General features: G+C 55.9%; 2 protein-coding genes across 4 annotated transcripts in view; one reads left to right on the forward strand and one right to left on the reverse strand.

The window, feature by feature from the left end:
• Positions 1–19,903, forward strand: CHADL (chondroadherin like). Of its 2 annotated transcripts, none has more exons than XM_084748351.1 (6): positions 1–96; positions 1,281–1,455; positions 1,802–3,496; positions 3,867–4,033; positions 5,618–5,816; positions 18,667–19,903. In XM_084748351.1, the coding sequence occupies exons 1-6, from the start codon at positions 89–91 to the stop codon at positions 18,880–18,882; spliced, it is 2,460 nt and encodes an 819-aa protein (XP_084604477.1). In that variant the 5' UTR covers positions 1–88; the 3' UTR covers positions 18,883–19,903. The 2 variants fall into 2 exon arrangements, with proteins under 2 accessions (XP_084604477.1, XP_084604478.1); XM_084748352.1 differs by lacking the exon at positions 18,667–19,903 and adding an exon at positions 5,939–6,047.
• Positions 7,850–23,192, reverse strand: part of L3MBTL2 (L3MBTL histone methyl-lysine binding protein 2) — a 25,163-nt gene continuing 9,820 nt past the window's right edge. The window contains exons 6-17 of one of the 2 annotated variants that reach the window (XM_084748355.1): positions 22,457–22,574; positions 22,160–22,294; positions 21,578–21,666; positions 18,429–18,660; positions 16,552–16,628; positions 16,188–16,292; positions 12,026–12,173; positions 11,520–11,602; positions 10,938–11,172; positions 10,525–10,590; positions 9,792–9,902; positions 7,850–8,956 (exon numbers count right to left, since the gene is read on the reverse strand). In XM_084748355.1, coding sequence (XP_084604481.1) covers positions 8,739–8,956; positions 9,792–9,902; positions 10,525–10,590; positions 10,938–11,172; positions 11,520–11,602; positions 12,026–12,173; positions 16,188–16,292; positions 16,552–16,628; positions 18,429–18,660; positions 21,578–21,666; positions 22,160–22,294; positions 22,457–22,574 — 1,617 coding nt within the window. In that variant the 3' untranslated portion in view covers positions 7,850–8,738. Of the gene's footprint in view, positions 9,009–9,791; positions 9,903–10,524; positions 10,591–10,937; positions 11,173–11,519; positions 11,603–12,025; positions 12,174–16,187; positions 16,293–16,551; positions 16,629–18,428; positions 18,661–21,577; positions 21,667–22,159; positions 22,295–22,456; positions 22,575–23,192 lie in introns of both variants that reach the window. The other variant, XM_084748354.1, reaches the window with a different exon arrangement.

Here is a 23,192-nt window from a genome sequence, read left to right on the forward strand (position 1 = left end):
GTGGGGTGTTGCCAGTGTCCAGGCGAGGACTGTCCCTGGTCTTTCCCTTTAGCGGGGCCTCCAGACAGGGCTGGCAGCTCCAGTCGGCATGGAGGGGTGAGTTTTGGGGCCCTTGGGGGGATGCATAGATGAACTAGGTGCCCACAGATGACCCCTTACTCTCTTTTTTGCCTCTAAGAAGCCAGCTGCAGAGCTTTGGAGTCTTCCTGTACCTGAGGTGGCTCCTTAAAAAAGGGGGGGTGTAGCAGCTCCCGCAGACTCCTGTGGGGGGTCCTGTGGCGCCTTCTGGAGAGGGATTCATGGCAGCTCACTATGCCCTGGACCATTGTCTCTTCAGGAGTCAACCTAATGGGCCCCCTTCTTACCCTGCCTGCCTCCCAAGGCCACCAGGGTTGAGAAAGGGGGTGAATTCTGGAACTGAAAGACAAAGCCAGACAGTAACAATCCTGGGAGCAATTATGGGGAGGTCCATGGGGAAGAGGTTCAGGGAAGACAGCTGGCAATTCACCTGTGACCCAAGCATGTAGCAGGAGGAGCTGAGCAAATTAGCTGACCCTCGAGGTGTGTGATGGAGAACGGATAAGAACGGATCCATTTTTCTTGAGGCACCAGGAAGGTTTCCATTGGGAGTATCAGGATCCTAGCTGTAGTCTGGAAAATTCCCTCTGGCTGCTAGGCAGAGCACAGGGGAGGACAGGAGAGGCACAGTGGCAGCGCTAACAAAAGCTGGGCAGTAGCTGTGGTTGTGAGATGGAGGGATGGAGGGGGTGGCTGCAGCAACAAATGAATGGACAAGTGAGAGATGTCTTAGCCAGTGCAGCCTAAATCCCCGGCCCTCAGTTCCCCTGTCCCAGGCCGCTCAGCTGCTGTGCTCAGGTAACAGGATGAAGGGGGAAGCAAGCACAGAGGGCCTGAGCTGCCTGCTCACTGAGCCTGTATCTGATCGGAAGACTCACTCAGGCCCTTCCACATCTGAACCTCCCAGTCCAGCCTAGGTCCGGACCTTCCTTCTTGCTCCCAAACAGTCTGGGCAGAGCTAGGACCTGACCGGTGATTTTCTGCATCTTTCCCCCCACCCCCCAGTAAACCAGGGCTGATAACAGACACACACACACCCCAGCCCCCATGGGGCGAGGGAAGAGGGCCAAGCCATGGCACTTTTCTGTGCCTAGAGAATGAAGGCCCGGAGTTCTGAGGCAGGAGCTGTCCTGTATCTGGGGTTCAGTGCCCACCAGCGTTGAGGACCCCCGTAGATGGCAGCTCTCCCTCTCCTCTCCCAGGCCCCAGATCATCACCCGGATCTTCCTGCTGCTGCTGCTGTTCATGCTGCCCCTGGGTCCAGCATGGCAAGCAGCTGCCCAGCGATGCCCACAGACCTGTGTCTGTGACAACTCCAGGCGGCACGTTATCTGCCGGCACCAGAACCTCACTGAGGTGCCCAACAACATCCCCGAGGTCAGAAGACGGGGAAATACTGGCGTGGGTTGGCAGGGTGGTCACTCCAAAACAAAACCAACCAAGCAAGGACAGCAATGTCATTTATTTAAAATCCCTTTTGTTTGACTAAGATATCGAGGTGACCTATAAATACTATGTTGACAGGTCCTGGGGTGAGCTGGGGATGTGCCGGAATAAGATCCACCCCACCCCCCATGAAGTTATGAATTAATGAGAGAGAAAACCAAAATGACAAAAATGGAGAGAGCACAGGGAGGGCTGCTGGGTGGCTGAGGAGAATCGGAGAGGTGAGGCAGAGAGGGCAAGGCTCGGGTCCCTTTGCAGCTCACCCTCCTTTCCCCAGCTGACCCAGAGGTTGGACCTCCAGGGCAATATGCTGAAGGTCATCCCTCCAGCCGCCTTCCAGGACCTGCCTCACCTCACGCATCTCAACCTGCAGCACTGCCAGGTGGAGCTGGTGGCCGAGGGTGCCTTCCGAGGCCTGGGCCGCCTGCTTCTCCTAAACCTGGCTGCCAACCGCCTGAGCACGCTGCCCCAGGAGGCGCTGGACGGGCTGCGCTCGCTGAGGCGGTTGGAGCTGGAGCGGAACATGCTGGAGGAGCTGCGGCCCGGGACGTTCGGGGCCCTGGGCTCGCTGGCCACCCTCAACTTGGCCCACAACGCCTTGGTCTACCTGCCTGCCATGGCCTTCCAGGGGCTGCTGCGCACTCGCTGGCTGCAGCTGTCCCACAACGCGCTCAGCGTGCTGGCCCCCGAGGCCCTGGCCGGCCTGCCCGCGCTGCGCCGCCTCAGCCTGCAGCACAACGAGCTGCAGGCCCTGCCCGGGGCCGCCCTGTCCCAGGCCCGCAGCCTGGCGCGCCTGGAGCTGGGTCACAACCCGCTCACCTACACGGGCGAGGAGGACGGCCTGACGCTGGCCGGCCTGCGGGAGCTGGCCCTGGACCACGGAGCCCTGCAGGCGCTGGGTCCCCGGGCCTTCGCCCACTGCCCGCGCCTGCACACCCTCGACCTCCGCGGGAACCAGCTGAGCACCCTGCCCCCGCTGCAGGGCCCGGGCCAGCTGCGCCGGCTGCGGCTGCAGGGCAACCCGCTGTGGTGCGCCTGCCACGCGCGGCCCCTGCTCGAGTGGCTGGTGCGCGCTCGAGTGCGCTCGGACGGCGCGTGCCGAGGGCCGAGGCGCCTGCGAGGCGAGGCCCTGGATGCGCTGAGGCCTTCGGATCTGCGCTGCCCGGGAGACCCGGCGGGGGACGAGGACGAGGAGCTGCCGCCCGGTCCCCGCGCCCCTCCTCGCGGCCCCGAGCACGAAGAGACCGCGGGGGCCACGCCCTGCCCTCCCACTTGCGTGTGCGGCGCCGAGACGCGGCACAGCGCTTGCGACGGCCGGGGACTGCAGGCCGTGCCCCGGGCTTTCCCCAATGACACAGTGCTCCTGGACCTGAGGCGCAATCACTTCCCCTCGGTGCCACGCGCGGCCTTCCCGGGCCTGCGTCACCTGGTGTCGCTGCACCTGCAGCACTGCGGCATCGCGGAGCTGGAGCCGGGCGCCTTGGCGGGCCTGGATAGCCTGGTCTACCTCTACCTCTCCGACAACCAGCTCTCGGGCCTGAGCGCTGCAGCCCTGGAAGGGGCCCCCCAACTCGGCTACCTGTACCTGGAGCACAACCGCTTCCTGAGGGTCCCGGGGCCTGCTCTGCGCGCCCTACCCAGCCTCTTCTCGCTACACCTTCAGGACAACGCGGTGGACCGCCTGGCCCCCGGGGATCTGGCAGGGGCGCGGGCTTTACGCTGCCTTTATCTGAGTGGCAATCACATCTCCCAGGTTTCACCTGGAGCGCTCGGGGCAGCTCGGGAGCTGGAGAAGCTGTACCTTGACAGGAACCAGCTGCGAGAGGTGCCCACCAGCGCCTTGGAGGGACTGCCTGCCCTCAAGGAGCTGCAGCTCTCGGGGAACCCACTGAGGGCTCTACAAGATGGGGCCTTTCAGCCTGTGGGGAGGTCGCTGCAGCAGCTTTTCCTGAACAACAGTGGCCTGGAGCAGGTGCGTGCTGGCTGAGGGGCAGGCAGGAAGCACAGGACCCTGGGAGTGCATTGCTTCCGGCAAGCATTTGAGTCAGGGCAAGAGAACACGAAGTTAACCCTTATCCCTTAGGGAGTTCAGGTGCAGCTAGAGGCCTTGCCAAGGGCAGGGGAAAAAACTTACATTGAGAGTCCCTAAGAGGCCTGCCTGTCTGTTATAAGGGTGGGGTCCAGGCCGACCTGGCTTCTAACCTCAGTCCTGCCCCTCCAACGGGTACTGACCGCCTTGGACCTTCCATCTTCTCTCTGCTGGAAGGAGGCTGGAGCTCCCTGCAGACGTGGGGCAGCCCACCTGGCAGAGCCTCATCCCAGGGCTTGGCACTTCCTTGCAGATTTCTCCTGGGGCCTTCTCGGGCCTGGGAACGGGGCTCCGGAACCTGTACCTGCAGAAGAATCAACTCCAGTCCCTGCCTGCACCTCTGTGGCTCAGCGGGCTGGAGCTCCTCGACCTCAGCGGCAATCCCTTCCACTGCGGCTGCCAGCTGCTCCCACTGCACAGGTAGTCACCGCCACCAGCACCCCTGGCAGAATGGTGGCAGTGAAGTCCACGCTCTCCCTGGAGGGTCCCTGGCCGTGTGCCCCACTAGGCAGCGTAGGGTGACTGGGAGGTTCTTCAGAGAAGAGAATGTCTGCACCTTTGCCAGGTCATCACTATTCCTGAGTGCCTAGGATGGTGTTCCACTTAGTGGCTCTGTTGCTTCCATAAACACCGTGACCAAAAAGCAAGAAGGGGCCTGGGCACAGTGTCACAGGCTTTAATCTGTGAGATGGAGGCCACCCTGGTTTATATAGACCAGGCTAGCCATGGCTGCGTGACACCCTATCTCAAGGCAAACAGACAAACCCTTGGGATGGTGCCGAGCTTACAGGTCAAGGAAAAGCAGGGCAGGAGCTCAAGGCGGGAGGAACACTGCTTACTGCCCTGCTCAGCTTGCTTTCCATCCAACCCAGGACCACCTACCTGGGTTGGCACTGTCTACAGTGAACTGGACCCTCCCACAGCCATTATTAATCAAGATAATGCCCTGTAGACATGCCCACAGGCCAGTCGGCTGGAGGCGGTTCCCAACTTCTTCCTATGTGAGCCCAGGTTGAGTCAGGCTAGGGAGAACTAAGTGGCACAGGTAGACTGAGCTTTGATTCCTTCAGGTCAGGATGTTATTTTCCTTGCTGGGTGTGAAGGGACCTATACACATGCACATTTGGCACAAATACATATAAAATCAACGAAGAGCTAGACGTGGTGGTGCACGCCTTTAATCCCAGCACTTGGGAGGTGGAGGCAGGCAGACTGCTGTGAGTTCAAGGCCAGCCTGGTCTACAGAGCAAGTCCAGGACAGCCAAGGCTACACAGAGAAACCCCGTCTTGAAAAACAAAAAAAGAAAAAAAAAATCAAGAAGACGTTACATGCACATTTGGCACAAATACATTTAAAAGAAGAGGAGGAGGAGGAGGCGGCAGCGGCAGCTGCTGGCCATGATGTAACCCCAGCAACCTGAAAAGTGGAGATAGAACTCAGGAGTTTGAGGTCAGCCTGGACTGTATGAGACCCTGACTCAAAAAACAAAAATAAAGGCTGAGATGTACCTCAGTTGGTAGAGTGCTTGTCTAGAGTGCATGAAGCCCCAGGTTCAGTTTCTAAGGCTTCATAAATAACAGCTATGGTGGCACACATCTGCAACCCAGCGCTCAGGACATAAATACAGGTGTGGGGCACACATCTGCAACCCAGCATGCAGGGTTGAGGTCAGCCTGGGCTGCATGAAGCCGTTTGCTGTTCTAGTCAGTCTGGGCTCTGAAGTTTTACCAAATGAGCCCCGTAGCCTCCCTTGCTCATCTGTGGAACAGTTGAGAGAAATCCCAGCCACATCATTGTGGTGGCTAGAGAAGTGAACTTAGCGGATATAAATTGCTGGTATCTGAAGGGATCAGAGACTTAGTGACTTGAGGTGAACCACCCAGCCGGAACTTAGTAGACTGTTCTTTTCTTCACTGCCTCCCAGTCCCTGACCCTCCTCACGCCCCTCAGGAAATCTCTTGCCCGTTTGATCACAGTGGGCCCTGAATCTCTTTGCTCTTCAGGTGGCTGACTGGACTGAACCTGCGGGTGGGGGCCACCTGTGCCACCCCTCCCAGTGTCCGAGGTCAGAAGGTGAAGGTTGCCACTGCAATCTTTGAAGCCTGTCCAGGCTGGACTGCCGGGAAGGCCAAGAGGACACCAACCTCCAGGGTCAGTGCCGGAAGAAGCCCCACACACAGAAGACATGGAGGAACGGACAAGGTTGGCCCTTAGGTGGGAGGCAGGGAAGCCGAGCCCTGACCGGTGATGCCTGAGCTGGGCAATGAATGACCCATGATCTTGTTGCATGTCTCATGTCTTTTTGTTTTGTTTTTTTGAGACAGGGTTTCTCTGTGTAGCCTGGCTGTCCTGGAATCAGGCTGGCCTCGAACTCACAGTGAGTTCCCACCTGCCTCTGGGATTAGTCTTAAGAAAGTGACTTCATGCTTTCCACTCCTGTTTTTACTGTGTGTGTGTTGAGTCCACACCCTACCATCCTGCCTTCACAGACCTGGCTCCTCTAGGGGAGGAGAAAGCAAGTTCAGGTGTGTTGGCTCTGCATCCCACCACCTCCCAGTCACAGGTTGATGCTACCCCGGCTCTGCCTTTCCCTTCGGGGTACCCACGTACTGTTGCACACTGGCCCAGACTGTGGGAATAAAGCTCAGCTGGGGCAGGTGGGAAGTGAGCATAGAGAAGGTAGGTGTTGGGAAGGCGGGGAGAAGGCTGTGCACTCAGAATATATACAGGTGTGGTGGCACACATCTACAACTCAGCACTCAGGACACAAATACATGTGTGGAGCCAGGCATGGTAGCATATGCCTGTAATCCCAGCACTTGGGAGGCAGAGGCAGGTAGATCTAAAAAAACAGCAAAAAACAAAACAAATACAGGTATGGTGGCACTCAACTGTAACCCTGCACTTGGGACATGAATACAGGTGTGGTGGCATACATCTGTAACCCAGCACTCAGGACATGATTACAACTGTGGTGGCACACTTCTGCAACCCAGCACTTGGGACATGAATACAGCTGTGGTGGCGCACATCTGTAACCCAGCACTTAGGACATGAATACAGCTGTGGTGGCGCACATCTGCAACCCAGCACTCGGGACATGAATACAGCTGTGGTGGCGCACATCTGCGACCCAGCACTTGGGACATGAATACAGCTGTGGTGGCGCACGTCTGCGGCCCAGCACTCGGGACATGAATACAGCTGTGGTGTCGCACATCTGTAACCCAGCACTTGGGACATGAATACAGCTGTGGTGGCGCACATCTGCAACCCAGCATTCAGGACATGAATACAGCTGTGGTGGCACACATCTGCGACCCAGCATGCAGGAGGTCAGCTTGGGCTGTATGAGACTTTTTGTTCTAGTCAGTCTGGGCTCTGAAGTTTTACTAAATGAGCCCCGTAGCCTCCCTTGCTCATCTGTGAAATGGACAGGGAGTCTAGGAGGCCAGGCCAGGGCTGTAATGAGGCCCAAATTTCATGTTCAAGACACTTATAGGCAGACATGGGCCATCTTCCTCCTGTTATCCACTCCTGGGCACTGAGGTCCACTCACCTGATAGCACTTCATCTATTTTTCTTGAAAGACTTTTTGATTCCATGTTTGAGGATGAGCACATCTGTACCCACACAGAAGAGGCACAGGCTTCCCCTGGTGTACAAGTTGCGGGTGGCTGAGTAGGTCTGGGACCTGAACCTGCCTTTGCCATGGTCTTCCATCCACTCCCAAGCCTATTTACCCTTGGAGGGAGTCAGGCTGACGGGGGCCTCTTTCATGGCCTAGGCTCTGCACATGAGTCAGGACCAAATTCTCTCTCTCTCTCAGCTTGCCCAGTCTGTGATGACTGGTCCACTCACATCTTGTCGTCCTCGGGGATGAACCCAGCCTGGTCCTAAGCAAAGCCTGTCAGTGCACCTCCACATGATGAAACAGACTGACGGGGCAAGGCCAGAGGGTGGCAGTGCAGTGCAGTGCAGCTACAGCCACTGCATGGGAGGCAGCACTGGCCTCACTGCTTCTGTCCCAAACAGTGGAACACAGAGAGGCATTTGCAAGAGCTAGACAACCAGTTTTAAAATGTCTAATTGGGGCCAGGTGCACACCTTTAATCCCAGCACTTGGGAAACAGGCAAGTGGATTTCTGTGATTTTAAAGCCAACCTGATGGATTCAAGCCCAGAACAGCCAGGACTACACAGACCTTGTCACAAATAAACAAACAGAGTCAGGCATGGTGGCGCACATCTTTAATCCCATCACTCAGGGAGACAGAGGCAGGCAGATCTCTGTGAGTTCGAGGTCAGCCTGGTCTACAAAGAGAGTTCAAGGCAGCCAGGACTAGAAGAGAAACCCTGTTTCAAGAAACAAAACAACAACAACAATAACAAAAACCAAACAAACCAAAAAAACAAAAGAGCAGGGTGTGGTGGCATACACCTTTAGTCCCAGCACTCACGAAGCAGAGGCAGGTGGACCACTTTGAGTTCGAGGCCAGCCTGGTCTACAAAGTGAGTCCAGGACAGCCAAGGCTACACAGAGAAACCTTGTCTCAAAAAACAAAACAAACAAAAAAATCCAACCAACAAAAAGTATGTCTTAGGTGGGAAATACAAAAGCTCAAATTTGATATAATGGTGGTAAGCTGAGCGCTTATGTGACCCGGCAGAGGATAGAAATGATAGGTCCAACCCAAGCTGGGCTCTAGCAAAGGGCAGGGTCAGGCAGGGTCCCCACTGTGCATGGGCCAAACAACATTTTGATCCTATACCCAGCAGCAAGGAGCCTGGCCGGAGTCCTCCTTTGGGGCCCAGGTCCCTGAGTGTCTTCCCAACTGTTCCGAACAACCATGAGGTCACGGCCACTCACAAGACACTGAAACCCACTACCCTGGTGACTTCACAGTGACCACAGTGACCCTAGAGCACTATGTGGTACAAGGTGCCCTCTGGAGGATGAGGCCCTCAATGTGGCTTAGGCAGAGGTACCTCTGTCCACACCCAGAGTCTGTGGGGCTATCCACTCCCAGCAGCTCCATAACTTTACTTCCATCACTTGTCTGGGTAGACACACGCGGACCAGTCTAGTTTTCCAGTGTGGTAAGGGTGCAACGGGTGTGCCAGCTTAGAATTCAAGCTGACCAGTCAGAAGGCCTGGCCAGAGGGCACAAGTGGGCCCACAGGACCAGGCTGTCCATTCGCTGCATAGCAGTAAAGCCGGCCTCCTCTGCTCCGTGACCTGCTTGGCTACTGTTAGGGTCCAGGGTGACGCTGGGGAAGTTTCAGTTGTCTGTCTCCTGCTTGATGCTCTCAATGGGGAGAGGGAGCTGTGGACTGGGTGACCTGCCTGGCGAAGGGATGTCCTGGTGTTCCTCCTTCACACGCACAGCAATAACTGGGGAGAACAGAAGTGAGTGTGTACAGGAGTGATAGGCAGCCTGGGGGTTGGGGGGAGCTGAGTAAAGAAGCTGGAATCCTTCAGAGAGGGCGTTTGTGGGGAGTCTAAGTGGCCGGCCACCTCCATCCTCCTCTGCACCCTCCCAGAAGCAGAAAGACTGCAGGTACAGCCAGTGAGATGGCTCAAAGACAATGGCATTTGCAGCCAAGGTGACAACAGAGGTTGGTCTCTGGGACCCCTATGGTGGGAGAGAACCAACTCCTGAAAACTGCCCTCTGATGGTTACATGTGTGCTACGGCACACGTGACCTCCCCAATATATAAGAATACAAGTTCAAACGACCCCAGGAATATCCTAGCCAGGAAGACTATGCCAGATATCTGGCATCTGCCAACCTGCACCCTGGTGAGCACAGGGTAGTTAGAGGCGGTAGGGACTGCTCCGCTCAGAGCTGGGTGGGGTGCTGAGCAGGCTTTCCAGTCCAGAGGTTCAAAACTGCTTGGTGTCTGGAAAATCCCCTTCCAACTTGACTTTTTTTGTTTTGTTTTTCGAGACAGGGTTTCTCTGTGTAGCCTTGGCTGTCCTGGACTCACTTTGTAGACCAGGCTGGCCTCGAACTCACAGAGATCTACCTGCCTGTGCCTCCCAAGCACTGGGATTAAAAGCGTGCGCTACCACGCCCGGCTTGACTCTCTTCTTTTGTGTCCAGGTACAGGAGGAGAGTCCATGTCTGAGAATAGAGCAGCCTGGCCCTACCCAACCCCGCCATCAGCTCTTACTGTCATCGGGAACTGGCTCCGAGACTCCCAGAGCCTGCAGGTTTCCCTCCAGTAAGGGCTTCTTGGAGGCCTGCCTGAGGGGCCGAGCCTTGGTGGATGGGATCCTCTTCCCTAGGAATAAAAACAAGCAAACCCAGTGTTAGTGCTAGCAGGCGCTGGGGCCCAGGGCCTCAATTCTCAGCACCCCTCGTTGGCCAGGTGCCTGCGGCCGAAGCAGCGGTGGCTGTTAGTTTTCAATCTCTCTTTCTCTGGGTAGCCCTGGCACATTCAGCTCCCCACTTTGAACAACAATCTCAATCCAAATGACACTCCTGCCCAGGGACACCTAGTCCCTGCTTTGCCTCACTGCAAAATGTCTTCCTCTCCACCTGGTGGCCATGTTGTGCAACCACCATTTACACCTTAGTTGAGAAAGGCTTTGTCACCTCCCTTCTGTCCCCTCCTCTTACAGCCCCATTGTCAGAAGCTCCACAAGGGGTGGAGGGAGCGCAGCCTGGGGCCAGGGCCCCTTCCTGTCTCTTTCCTCAGAACCCAGCAGCTGCTTTGGGCAGATCCCCTCTCCCACTCTCCGTCCCTCAGATCTCAGCCCGTTCCTCCGCGCTACATTCCTATTCCTATTGTGCTCAGGCTTCCCTAAGGCACACGGTCCCCACTGGGCAAGTTCCAGGAGGAGGAGGAGAGGGACCACAAAGCGGCACCCGGGGCCAGTGGTTGGTGTTGGGGCTTCACTCACGTTTTTTTCCAAACTGCTTCTTTTTCTTCTTTGTGGCTTCCTTGCCCTTCTGAGGTGTGTTTGGTTCTAATGTTTGAAAGAACAGAAGAGATGAGAAGAGAGTTCTGGAAGGGCTTAGGGCACCTCCTAAAAGACCCGTGGCCCTCGTGTATGGAGTACTCCAAAGAGAGAAGGCCGAGTTGGACACTGAGGAGGGGCTGGAGAGCAGCTGTCCTCTCCACCCGTCACCAGAGGGCACGCGGCCCAGGACACAGTGGTCAAGATGAGAACACGCTCTGCAGCGCAGGGGAGGGAGACGGGGTGGGGGGGAGGGGGGGCTCGGGAGCACAGCGAGAGGACAAGCATGCTCTGTTTCACGCTGGAGGACTACGCTGGGCATAGTTTCCCTCCCTCCCTCCCTCCCAACAGCTAACCCGCAGACACAGGTGGCTGGAGCTGGTAGCCAGTGAGCTCACACCAGCCGACAGGGTAGATGTCCGGGGACTCGCAGTCCACCCACTGGTCATACTCGTTGTCCCAGCCATCAAAGTGGATGCTAAGGAGCCGATGCACCACACGCTTCACGGTGGCCACACAGATGAGCCGCGGCTCCATCAGGTCCACAGCCTCCAGCTTCATGCCCACCTTGAAGCCATGGTTGGGGCAGTCCTGGGTGGGGGAGGAAGGCAGTTGCTTAGCTGGTCAGTGTTAGGTTGTTGCAGGCTCGCCCAGCTGGGCAAGGAGCTGCTGGCAGGAGCAGTAGGCAGAGGGGCCACTGGAGAAGGTTACTTCAGACGGCAACCCCACTGCACTCAAGTGCCAACCGCTCTGTGGAGAAGAGTCTATTCCACAGTGCAGCCCAGCAAGTATTCATGTCACAGATTTTCCTATCAGCAGTTGATCCTACCAGTAAAGACTTAAAAGAAAGGGGCTGAAATTGCCACCACTGATGTCAGCAGGCAGAGCCAGCCCCCCAGCTGCCACCGACTCTGACTCCAGTGCTGGCGTCCCCTCACCATGTTGAAGAGTCTTGCCGGGGCTGCTTTCGACTTGGTCCTCGCTAAGTAGCTCTCCCAGTCAAAAGGCTGTGTCTCATACCCTGGAGGGCAGAACATTTAGATGAGAGGAAGGAAGAAGCACAAAGAAAGCCCGTTCAGTGGTGCACGCCTGTAATCCCAGCACTCAGGAGGCAGGGGCTGGCGGAATCTCTGAGTTCGAGGCTGACCTGGTCCCCAGGACGGCTACACAGAGAAACCCTGTTCAAAGCACAAAGTAGGAAGTGGGTCAAGGGGAGGGCTGCTGGAGTCACTGAGCTGGCTGAGACCCGGCCTACCTGCAGGTGCCCTGCTCCTCAGGATGACACCTGCTCTAGGACAGTCCTGTTGCTCGGGTCGGGAACTGCCCTAAGACACGGGAGTTCGGCGCACCAGCCCAGGCAGCGTTAAGACAGTGGTGGGTACGGGTGCCAGTCCTCTCTCTCAGGCAAGGCACCACACCTCAGCGATCTGGGCTGTAGCCTTACCTTTTGGGGGTGTGAGCTCAATGTCATTCTTTTGGCAGAAGGTGGCTGGGAAGATGGCATGGGAGGAGGCGTGGTAGCAGAACCAATCTGAGCCATCTGTGGAGGGGCCCCCATCCACAGAGATCATCAGGTAACCGTCCAGGAGAACCTAGAGGAGGGGGGGCAGGATGGCTCAAAGGGTAAGAAAGAACACTTGCTGTCCAAACATGACCTATGTTCGGTCCCTAGTACCCACACAGTGGAAGGAAAGACCAACTACCAGATTGTCCCCTGACAATAAATAAATGTAATTAAAAACAAAACAGCCCTAGGAGAGGGTATAGAGAAATAGATAGTATTGTGCCATTAAGTGCAGACCTTCACCAAGTAAGGTGGTTATGACTGGACGGTTGAATTCTGCCTTCAGCCACAATACCTCATGGCATCTAGAACACCCAGTCCTCAGGAATGTGCACTTAAAAGATAATGTACCCTTCCCACTGGCTGGCTGACCCACGTGAGCCAGGTCTGCACCTGCTTTGCTGCCCCCCAGTTCTCTATAAGTAGAAGCATGCGGCTGGGCATGGAGCAGGGAGAGGGACAGTGTTCTTAGGCAGCTGGGCATGGAGCAGGGAGATGGACAGTGTTCTTAGGCAGCTGGGCATGGAGCAGGGAGATGGACAGTGTTCTTAGGCAGCTGGGCATGGAGCAGGGAGATGGACAGTGTTCTTAGGCAGCTGGGCATGGAGCAGGGAGATGGACAGTGTTCTTAGGCAGCTGGGCATGGAGCAGGGAGATGGACAGTGTTCTTAGGCAGCTGGGCATGGAGCAGGGAGATGGACAGTGTTCTTAGGCAGCTGGGCATGGAGCAGGGAGAGGGACAGTGTTCTTAGGCAGGTGGGCATGGAGCAGGAAGATGGACAGTGTTCTTAGGCAGCTGGGCATGGAGCAGGGAGATGGACAGTGTTCTTAGGCAGCTGGGCATGGAGCAGGGAGATGGACAGTGTTCTTAGGCAGCTGGGCATGGAGCAGGGAGATGGACAGTGTTCTTAGGCAGCTGGGCATGGAGCAGGGAGATGGACAGTGTTCTTAGGCAGCTGGGCATGGAGCAGGGAGATGGACAGTGTTCTTAGGCAGCTGGGCATGGAGCAGGGAGAGAGACAGTGTTCTTAGACAGCTGGGCATGGAGCAGGGAGATGGACAGTGTTCTTAGGCAGGTGGGCATGGAGCAGGGAGATGGACAGTGTTCTTAGGCAGGTGGGCATGGAGCAGGGAGATGGACAGTGTTCTTAGGCAGCTGGGCATGGAGCAGGGAGATGGACAGTGTTCTTAGGCAGCTGGGCATGGAGCAGGGAGAGAGACAGTGTTCTTAGACAGCTGGGCATGGAGCAGGGAGATGGACAGTGTTCTTAGGCAGGTGGGCATGGAGCAGGGAGATGGACAGTGTTCTTAGGCAGGTGGGCATGGAGCAGGGAGATGGACAGTGTTCTTAGGCAGCTGGGCATGGAGCAGGGAGATGGACAGTGTTCTTAGGCAGCTGGGCATGGAGCAGGGAGAGAGACAGTGTTCTTAGGCAGCTGGGCATGGAGCAGGGAGATGGACAGTGTTCTTAGGCAGGTGGGCATGGAGCAGGGAGATGGACAGTGTTCTTAGGGTGCTGGGCATGGAGCAGGGAGGTGGACAGTGTTCTTAGGCTGCTGGGCATGGAGCAGGGAGATGGACAGTGTTCTTAGGCAGCTGGGCATGGAGCAGGGAGAGAGACAGTGTTCTTAGGCAGCTGGGCATGGAGCAGGGAGAGAGACAGTGTTCTTAGGCAGCTGGGCATGGAGCAGGGAGATGGACAGTGTTCTTAGGCAGCTGGGCATGGAGCAGGGAGATGGACAGTGTTCTTAGGCAGCTGGGCATGGAGCAGGGAGATGGACAGTGTTCTTAGACAGCTGGGCATGGAGCAGGGAGATGGACAGTGTTCTTAGGCAGCTGGGCATGGAGCAGGGAGAGAGACAGTGTTCTTAGGCAGCTGGGCATGGAGCAGGGAGATGGACAGTGTTCTTAGGCAGCTGGGCATGGAGCAGGGAGATGGACAGTGTTCTTAGGCAGCTGGGCATGGAGCAGGGAGATGGACAGTGTTCTTAGGCAGCTGGGCATGGAGCAGGGAGATGGACAGTGTTCTTAGGCAGCTGGGCATGGAGCAGGGAGATGGACAGTGTTCTTAGGCAGCTGGGCATGGAGCAGGGAGATGGACAGTGTTCTTAGGCAGCTGGGCATGGAGCAGGGAGATGGACAGTGTTCTTAGGCGGCTGGGCATGAAGCAGGGAGATGGACCGTGTTCTTAGGCGGCTGGGCATGGAGCAGGGAGATGGACAGTGTTCTTAGGGTGCTGGGCATGGAGCAGGGAGATGGACAGTGTTCTTAGGCAGCTGGGCATGGAGCAGGGAGATGGACAGTGTTCTTAGGCAGCTGGGCATGGAGCAGGGAGAGAGACAGTGTTCTTAGACAGCTGGGCATGGAGCAGGGAGATGGACAGTGTTCTTAGGCAGCTGGGCATGGAGCAGGGAGAGAGACAGTGTTCTTAGGCAGCTGGGCATGGAGCAGGGAGATGGACAGTGTTCTTAGGCAGCTGGGCATGGAGCAGGGAGAGAGACAGTGTTCTTAGGCAGCTGGGCATGGAGCAGGGAGATGGACAGTGTTCTTAGGCAGCTGGGCATGGAGCAGGGAGAGAGACAGTGTTCTTAGGCAGCTGGGCATGGAGCAGGGAGATGGACAGTGTTCTTAGGCAGCTGGGCATGGAGCAGGGAGATGGACAGTGTTCTTAGGCAGCTGGGCATGGAGCAGGGAGAGGGACAGTGTTCTTAGGCAGCTGGGCATGGAGCAGGGAGATGGACAGTGTTCTTAGGCAGCTGGGCATGGAGCAGGGAGAGGGACAGTGTTCTTAGGCAGCTGGGCATGGAGCAGGGAGAGAGACAGTGTTCTTAGGCAGCTGGGCATGGAGCAGGAAGATGGACAGTGTTCTTAGGCAGCTGGGCATGGAGCAGGGAGATGGACAGTGTTCTTAGGCAGCTGGGCATGGAGCAGGGAGATGGACAGTGTTCTTAGGCAGCTGGGAATGGAGCAGGGAGATGGACAGTGTTCTTAGGCAGCTGGGCATGGAGCAGGGAGATGGACAGTGTTCTTAGGCAGCTGGGCATGGAGCAGGGAGATGGACAGTGTTCTTAGGCAGCTGGGCATGGAGCAGGGAGATGGACAGTGTTCTTAGGCAGCTGGGCATGGAGCAGGGAGATGGACAGTGTTCTTAGGCAGCTGGGCATGGAGCAGGGAGAGGGACAGTGTTCTTAGGCAGCTGGGCATGGAGCAGGGAGATGGACAGTGTTCTTAGGCAGCTGGGCATGGAGCAGGGAGAGGGACAGTGTTCTTAGGCAGCTGGGCATGGAGCAGGGAGATGGACAGTGTTCTTAGGCAGCTGGGCATCGAGCAGGGAGATGGACAGTGTTCTTAGGCAGCTGGGCATGGAGCAGGGAGAGAGACAGTGTTCTTAGGCAGCTGGGCATGGAGCAGGAAGATGGACAGTGTTCTTAGGCAGCTGGGCATGGAGCAGGGAGATGGACAGTGTTCTTAGGCAGCTGGGCATGGAGCAGGGAGATGGACAGTGTTCTTAGGCAGCTGGGCATGGAGCAGGGAGATGGACAGTGTTCTTAGGCAGCTGGGCATGGAGCAGGGAGATGGACAGTGTTCTTAGGCAGCTGGGCATGGAGCAGGGAGATGGACAGTGTTCTTAGGCAGCTGGGCATGGAGCAGGGAGATGGACAGTGTTCTTAGGCAGCTGGGCATGGAGCAGGGAGATGGACAGTGTTCTTAGGCGGCTGGGCATGGAGCAGGGAGATGGACAGTGTTCTTAGGCGGCTGGGCATGGAGCAGGGAGATGGACAGTGTTCCAATGCTGCAGTGATGATGGCTGTTAGCAGCAAGGAGCATGCAAAAGAGATGCCCAAAGGGGCAGTGTGGAGCCTGTACCTGACACACGACAAGGCTTAGATACTTAAGTTTCAAGCCCTAGCATGAGGGTAGGATCTGAGTAAAAGCAGGATTGGCTGCCCTCCACCACCCAGACCTTAAGTGCAACATGGGCAGCCAGTGTGGAAGCCCCAGTACCTGGCAGTGGGAGCAAAGCAGAGTGGCCGAGGCTCACCTTGCAGATGGTTGCTACACAGATGTTGCCCAGATTCAGAGGGTCAATGGCCTCCAGTTTCATTCCTTCCTCGAACCAGCCACCTTCTGTGTAGACAGCTCGGACCTTAAAGGAATGAGGCAACTGGGGACTCAGGGGACGGCAGAGGACTCCCTCAGACGCTGAGGCCTGGGATGGAATCAGACGGCAAGGGACAGACCTGCGGGGTGTGGTGGCGCCCACCTATTATCCCAGACCTTAGGAGGTTCTCAAGCATGTCAAGGACTGTGGGACAATCTTTTACAAAAGAGGGAGGGACAGTCCCAGGGAGGAGCCAATGAAGGGCTATGGCCAAGAGAAAATGTGCCCGCAGGCTGCGCCTCACCTTCTTGAAGAGGTAAGGGACAGCATCACAGTAGATTTTCCGGAAGGTAGGGTGATGAGACGCGTCACACCGTCTCTCTTGGGGAGATAACAGAGAAGAGAGGAGGAAAAGGGAGCTGAAGACAGCCAGGGGTTATCACATGCTTCCCCAGGGGCATCGGGACCAGTGGTTATCACATGCTTCCCCAGGGGCATCAGGACCAGGGGTTATCACATGCTTCCCCAGGGGCATCAGGACCAGTGGCTATCACATGCTTCCCCAGGGGCATCAGGACCAGTGGCTATCACATGCTTCCCCAGGGGCATCTGGACCAGTGGTTATCACATGCTTCCCCAGGGGCATCGGGACCAGTGGCTATCACATGCTTCCCCAGGGGTATCAGGACCAGTGGCTATCACATGCTTCCCCAGGGGCATCGGGACCAGTGGTTATCACATGCTTCCCCAGGGGCATCAGGACCAGGGGTTATCACATGCTTCCCCAGGGGCATCAGGACCAGTGGCTATCACATGCTTCCCCAGGGGCATCAGGACCAGTGGCTATCACATGCTTCCCCAGGGGCATCTGGACCAGTGGTTATCACATGCTTCCCCAGGGGCATCGGGACCAGTGGCTATCACATGCTTCCCCAGGGGTATCAGGACCAGTGGCTATCACATGCTTCCCCAGGGGCATCGGGACCAGTGGCTATCACATGCTTCCCCAGGGGTATCAGGACCAGTGGCTATCACATGCTTCCCCAGGGGCATCGGGACCAGTGGTTATCACATGCTTCCCCAGGGGCATCAGGACCAGTGGCTATCACATGCTTCCCCAGGGGTATCAGGACCAGTGGCTATCACATGCTTCCCCAGGGGTATCAGGACCAGTGGCTATCACATGCTTCCCCAGGGGCATCAGGACCAGTGGATATCACATGCTTCCCCAGGGGCATCAGGACCAGTGGCTATCACATGCTTCCCCAGGGGCATCAGGACCAGTGGCTATCACATGCTTCCCCAGGGGCATCAGGACCAGTGGCTATCACATGCTTCCCCAGGGGCATCAGGACCAGTGGCTATCACATGCTTCCCCAGGGGCATCAGGACCAGTGGCTATCACATGCTTCCCCAGGGGCATCAGGACCAGTGGCTATCACATGCTTCCCCAGGGGCATCGGGACCAGTGGTTATCACATGCTTCCCCAGGGGCATCGGGACCATGGGTTATCACATGCTTCCCCAGGGGTATCAGGACCAGTGGTTATCATATGCTTCCCCAGGGGCATCGGGACCATGGGTTATCACATGCTTCCCCAGGGGCATCAGGACCAGTGGTTATCACATGCTTCCCCAGGAGCATCAGGACCAGTGGTTATCACATGCTTCCCCAGGGGCATCAGGACCATGGGTTATCACATGCTTCCCCAGGGGCATCAGGACCAGTGGCTATCACATGCTTCCCCAGGGGCATCAGGACCAGTCAGCACACAGGGTCTGGACTCTGTGCCAGGAGCATCTAAGCTACATCTTTTTGCTTGTTTGTTTGTTTGTTTGTTTGTTTTCCAGACAGGGGTTTCTCTTGTAGTCCGGGCTGGCCTGGACTCTCTTTGTAGACCAGGTTGGCCTCAAACTCACAGAAATCCGCCTGCCTCTGCCTCCCAAGTGCTGCGATTACAGGCTTGTGCCACCACACCTGGCTCTGAGCTACATCTTGACTTTTCTATTCACAGACTGAGCTAAGTGGCCTGAGTCATTGGCCTTTCTGACCCTCAGCACTGTCACTCGCAGGGCAGTGAAGCCAGTCTACCTCACTGCACTACTGTGAGGTACAGCAAAGGTCCTCCTGAGATTTAGGGAGGCTGAGCCTGGACTCACACCAGCCAGGGCTCTACTCACCTGACATCTTGATGCCGTGGCCGACACGCCGTGACCAGCCCACTGGGTGGATCAGAGGACTCCACATATGGCACCAGAAGTCATCGTCATTGTCACCATCCTCATAGAGGAGCCGCAGGCGTCCCCCAATCACTGTGTCCACCACAGCCATGCGGGTCCGTGACACCTGGGTCTTGTCCACAACCTCCAGGCGCATGCCCTGGCGGAAGGGGTACTTCATGCTCTCCACCATCTGCAGGGCACAGGAGGGGCTCCGCGTCAGCTCCAGCCCTGCCGTTCCTGCCGCCAGCAAAAGCCCAGTGTGGCGGCCACACCTCTAATCCCAGCACTCTGGAGGCAGAGGCGGGTGGACCTCTGTGAGTTCGAGGCCAGCCTAGGCTACCTTAGAAGTACCAGGACAGGTAAGTGCTGGGTAGAGAGATCCCGCCTCAAACAACAAACCCCTAAAACATGACAGTACACTGGGTTTGGTGGTTCCTCCCTGGAATCTCAGCACTTCAAAGGCAGAGGCAGGATTAGAAACTCAAGGTTAGGCCTGCCAGATAGTTCAGTGGGTAGAACTTTGCTGCCACGCCTGAAGACCTGCGGTCAGTACCTGGCTGGGTATCTGAGGTGCGCTGGACTGAAAGGCCCACTCTCCAGCAGGTGCAGCTGTCCATCTGTAAGCAGTGCCTCGCCTGTGACGGCCCAGTTTCTACTCCACCTTTATGTTTCTGAGTTGGGTACCACACTGTCCAACCTCTGCCCATGCAGCTACAACTCAAAAGCCACTGTCTCTGGGAAGCTGTGTAAAACCTGCTTCTCTGAGAATGTATGCTGACCGCAAGTACCACACTCCCTGTACCCTGCTGGGATGCCATCCAACCTCATTTGTTTACTTATTTACTTATTTATTTGGTTTCTGAGACAGGGTTTGCCTGTATAGCCTTGGCTGTTCTGGAATTCACACTGTAGACCAGGATGACCTTAAATTCAAAGATCTGGGGGGCCTGGAGAGATGGCTCAGCCATTGACAGCACTCACTGGCTGCTCTTCCAGAGAACCCCAGTTGAGCTCCCAGCACCCCATGACAGCTCATAACTGAAACTCTATCTAGTTCCAGGGGATCTGACACTATCACACAGATATACATGCAAGCAAACAACAATGCATATAAAATAAAAGTAAATAAAAATAAGGCCAGGCATGGTGACACATGCCTTTAATCCCAGCACTCGGGAGGCAGAGGCAGGAGATCACTGTGAGTTCAAGGCCAGTCTGGTCTACAAAGTGAGTCCAGGACAGCCAAGGCTACACAGAGAAACCCTGTCTCGCAAAACAAAAACAAAACAAACAAACAAATAAATAAATAAATAAAAATAAACTGCCAGGCTTTATAAAAACAAAAACAAACAAATAAACAAAACCCCAAATATCTGCCTGCCTCTGCCTTCCCAGTGTTGGGATTAAGAGTGTATACCATGCTGTTTGAAGCTTTATTTGTATCTATATGTGTCTGCATGCATTTATGTGTGGGTGCCTATGGAGGCCAGGGGCTGGGGCTGGGTGTCCTGGAGATGGAGGTGCAGGCAGTTCTGAGTTGCCTGATGTGGGGCTGGGGCTGGGTGCCCTGGAGATGGAGGTGCAGGTGGTTCTGATTTGCCTGATGTGGGGCTGGGGCTGGGAACCGTACTCAGGCCTCCAGAAGAGCAGCAAGTGCGTTTAATCACTGAGCTATCTCTCTAGCCCCACCTAGTTTTTTGGTTTTTTGTTCCCTTTGGTTTTTTGAGACAGGGTTTCTCTGTGTAGCCCTGCTGGCCTCAGACTCAGTCATCCCACAGCCATCTGCCCACCTCTGCCTCTCAAGTGCTGGGATTAAAGGCATGTGCCACCACGGCCTGCTGTTTTTAAAAACAGAGTCTCGTTACACAGCCGTGACTGACCTGGACTCAATATAAGATCCAACTGCCACTTGCCTTGACCTCTCAAGTGCTGGAGTTAAAGGCTGTGCCACCACGACTAGTTCAGAGCGCTTCTTTACCAGCACATAACAACATGTCTGTGTGAATACTCTGTGTTGGGTAGTTTTATGTCAACTTGATATAAGCTAGAGTCCTTTAGGAAGACAGAAACTCAACTGGCCAGTGAGTAAGCTTGTGGTGCATAAAAAAAAAAAAAAAGGTAACTGATGTGGGAGGGACCACACCATTGTGGGCAGTGCCATCCCTGAGCTCCTCGATTCTGTAAGAAAACAAGCTGAGCTGGGCGCAGTGGCACACGCCTTTAATCCCAGTACTCGGGAGGCAAAGGCAGGTGGATGTCTGTGAGTTCGAGGCCAGCCTGGTCTACAAAGTGAGTCCAGGACAGCCAAGGCTACACAGAGAAACCCTGTCTTGGGGAGAAAAAAAGAAAGCAAGCTGAAGTCATACAGTGGTGCACCCCTTTAATCCCAGCACTCAGGAGAAGGGTGGATCTCTGAGTTCGAGGCCAGCCTGGTCTACAGAGTGAGTTCCAGGACAGCCAGGGCTACACAGGGAAACCCTATCTTGACAACTCCCTCCATCGCCTCCCCAACCCCCCAAAAAGAGAGCAGACGGAGCAAATCCCGAGTGAGGCTGGTAAGTAGCATCCCCCATGTCATGGCCTCCGCTTCAGTCCCTGCCCTGACTTCCTTGGGTAATGGATGTGATGTAGAAGCACCTCTCCTCACCAAGCTGCTTTGTGGTTATGGTGTTTTATCACAGCAGTAGAAACCTAAGATACTCTGGAAAATGCTAGAAGCAAGGGCAAGAATCTGGGGGATTTTAAAATCCGAAAGATCACAAAAGCAACATGACCAAAGTGGTGGACCAGGATCTTAGCAGGGAGGCAGGTGGCCAACCACCTGAGGCAGTACTGGGCTGAAGACTGACAGACAAGAGGACACAGGAGAGCACTGCCAAGGGGATAGGGCGCTCCTCACAGTGCTAATACATCCAAGCCCTAGGCCCCACCCCAAGAACCACAGAAGCAAAACAAAATCCCTGAAATGAATCATATGAAGGACAGAGAAAAAAACGGGAAAGGAAGGGAAGGACAGGAGGGAGGGGAGAATGAGGGAGGGGAGGGAGGGAGGGAGGGAGGGAGGGAGGGAGGGAGGGAGGGAGGATGAGCTGGGAACCTAGCCATACCTTGATGTGGAAATCTGCAGGAAGCGTCCTGGAGCCCACCAACCGCTTCATGAGGTAGCTTTTCCAGTCTGTAAACTTGACATGGATGGCTGCAAAGACACCCGCAGAAACTGGTGACATAGACCGACAAGACCTTCACCAACCCAGACATCAGCTGGAGAGACGGACTATTAACTCCTGACACTTCAAGCCAGTGCCGACTTCATCTTATAAACCTGCTTTTCCAGAGGACATGGGTTCAATTCCTAACACCCACATGGTGACGCACAAGCAAACCCTAGTTCCAGGGGACCTTCTCAGTCTCCGGCGTGCGCGCGCACGCGCGCGCGCACACACACACACACACACACACACACACACACACACACACACACGGAGCAACAACAGGCCCTGTAATCCTGGGACTTCTCAGCTGGGTAGGGGAAGGACCAGGAAGGCAAGTACGTTTTGTTCTTGGGCTAAATTTATGACAAAAGGTTGCACTTCTGCTCAGAGCCCTACAGGAACTGGCACAGGGAGGTCTTCCAGTCAGTAAACCTGACATGGGAGAGAGTTCCAGGACAGGTGGGCTCATTAACTTACTCCGTGGAGGCACCAGGATCTTGCTGTTGATGGCACACCACCCAATGGGGTGGACATCCACAGTCCCCAGGTTGCACCAGAAGTCATGACTGGCGTCATTTTCAAAGCCTTCATATCGGAGCAGCACCCGGTACCCTGAAAGGCAGGACAAGAGTCCTGTGAGGAGGAAACGGGCAAGGTGCATTCTCGGGCTTTCTTCCTTCTCTAGCCGTCGGATTTTCTACTTCCTACTCCAGGACCTCCTCCATGCAAGTGGGGTCCCTGACACACTGCCCACCGACTGGACAGGCCACCCACCGGCTGCCTGGATGACAGAGGCGATCCAGTACACCCGGCTGGGGAGCACAGCATCACTGTTGAGGACTTCCACTTTCATCCCCTTCATCACGTCTTCCCATTGGTCATAGAGAGGCACCTGTGTGGTGATGAGAGCATTGAAGGGGCTGAGAGGAGCTAGCTGCCTCAGGTGAGGGCCATCTTGTCCTCTACACCTTACCTTCACGCGCCATGCACTGTGCAGGAAATTAGGAAGGCATGTTCACTGTCCAGAAACATGGGATGGCAGGGTGCCATCAAGGCAGAGTCATGGGTGCCTGGATACCTGTCACCCTGCCAGTCGCACAGTCATGTCTTAGCACAGGTTTACCCCCTTAGCACCATTCACCCCAGATCTCACAGGGCCGGCAGAACACAGTCCCTAGACTGTGCACCTGCAGACTCTACCCATTCCCTTCCTACTGATGGCTTCTGGCTTCCCGCCCGGTGCCTAATCCTCAATTTGCTGCCAACAGGAACTTGGTCGTCCTGTGGGAAAAGCATCTGTCTTCACTGCTCTCACAACGGGGCTAAGCCTGTGGCAGTCCACCTCCCTAGGCAGTCAGGGGCACAGACTGGGGAAGCGTGGCGAGGCCCAGGCACACACGGAGAGCCCTTTACAGAGCATGCTGAATCTCATGTTAAATATGACCTAATTCACCTGCAATAAAAATTCTAGGGGGCTGGAGAGATGGCTCAGAGGTTAAGAGCACTGTCT

Source organism: Acomys minous (assembly GCF_964271855.1).
Source record: "Acomys minous genome assembly, chromosome: 12".
NCBI lineage: Eukaryota > Metazoa > Chordata > Mammalia > Rodentia > Muridae > Acomys > Acomys minous.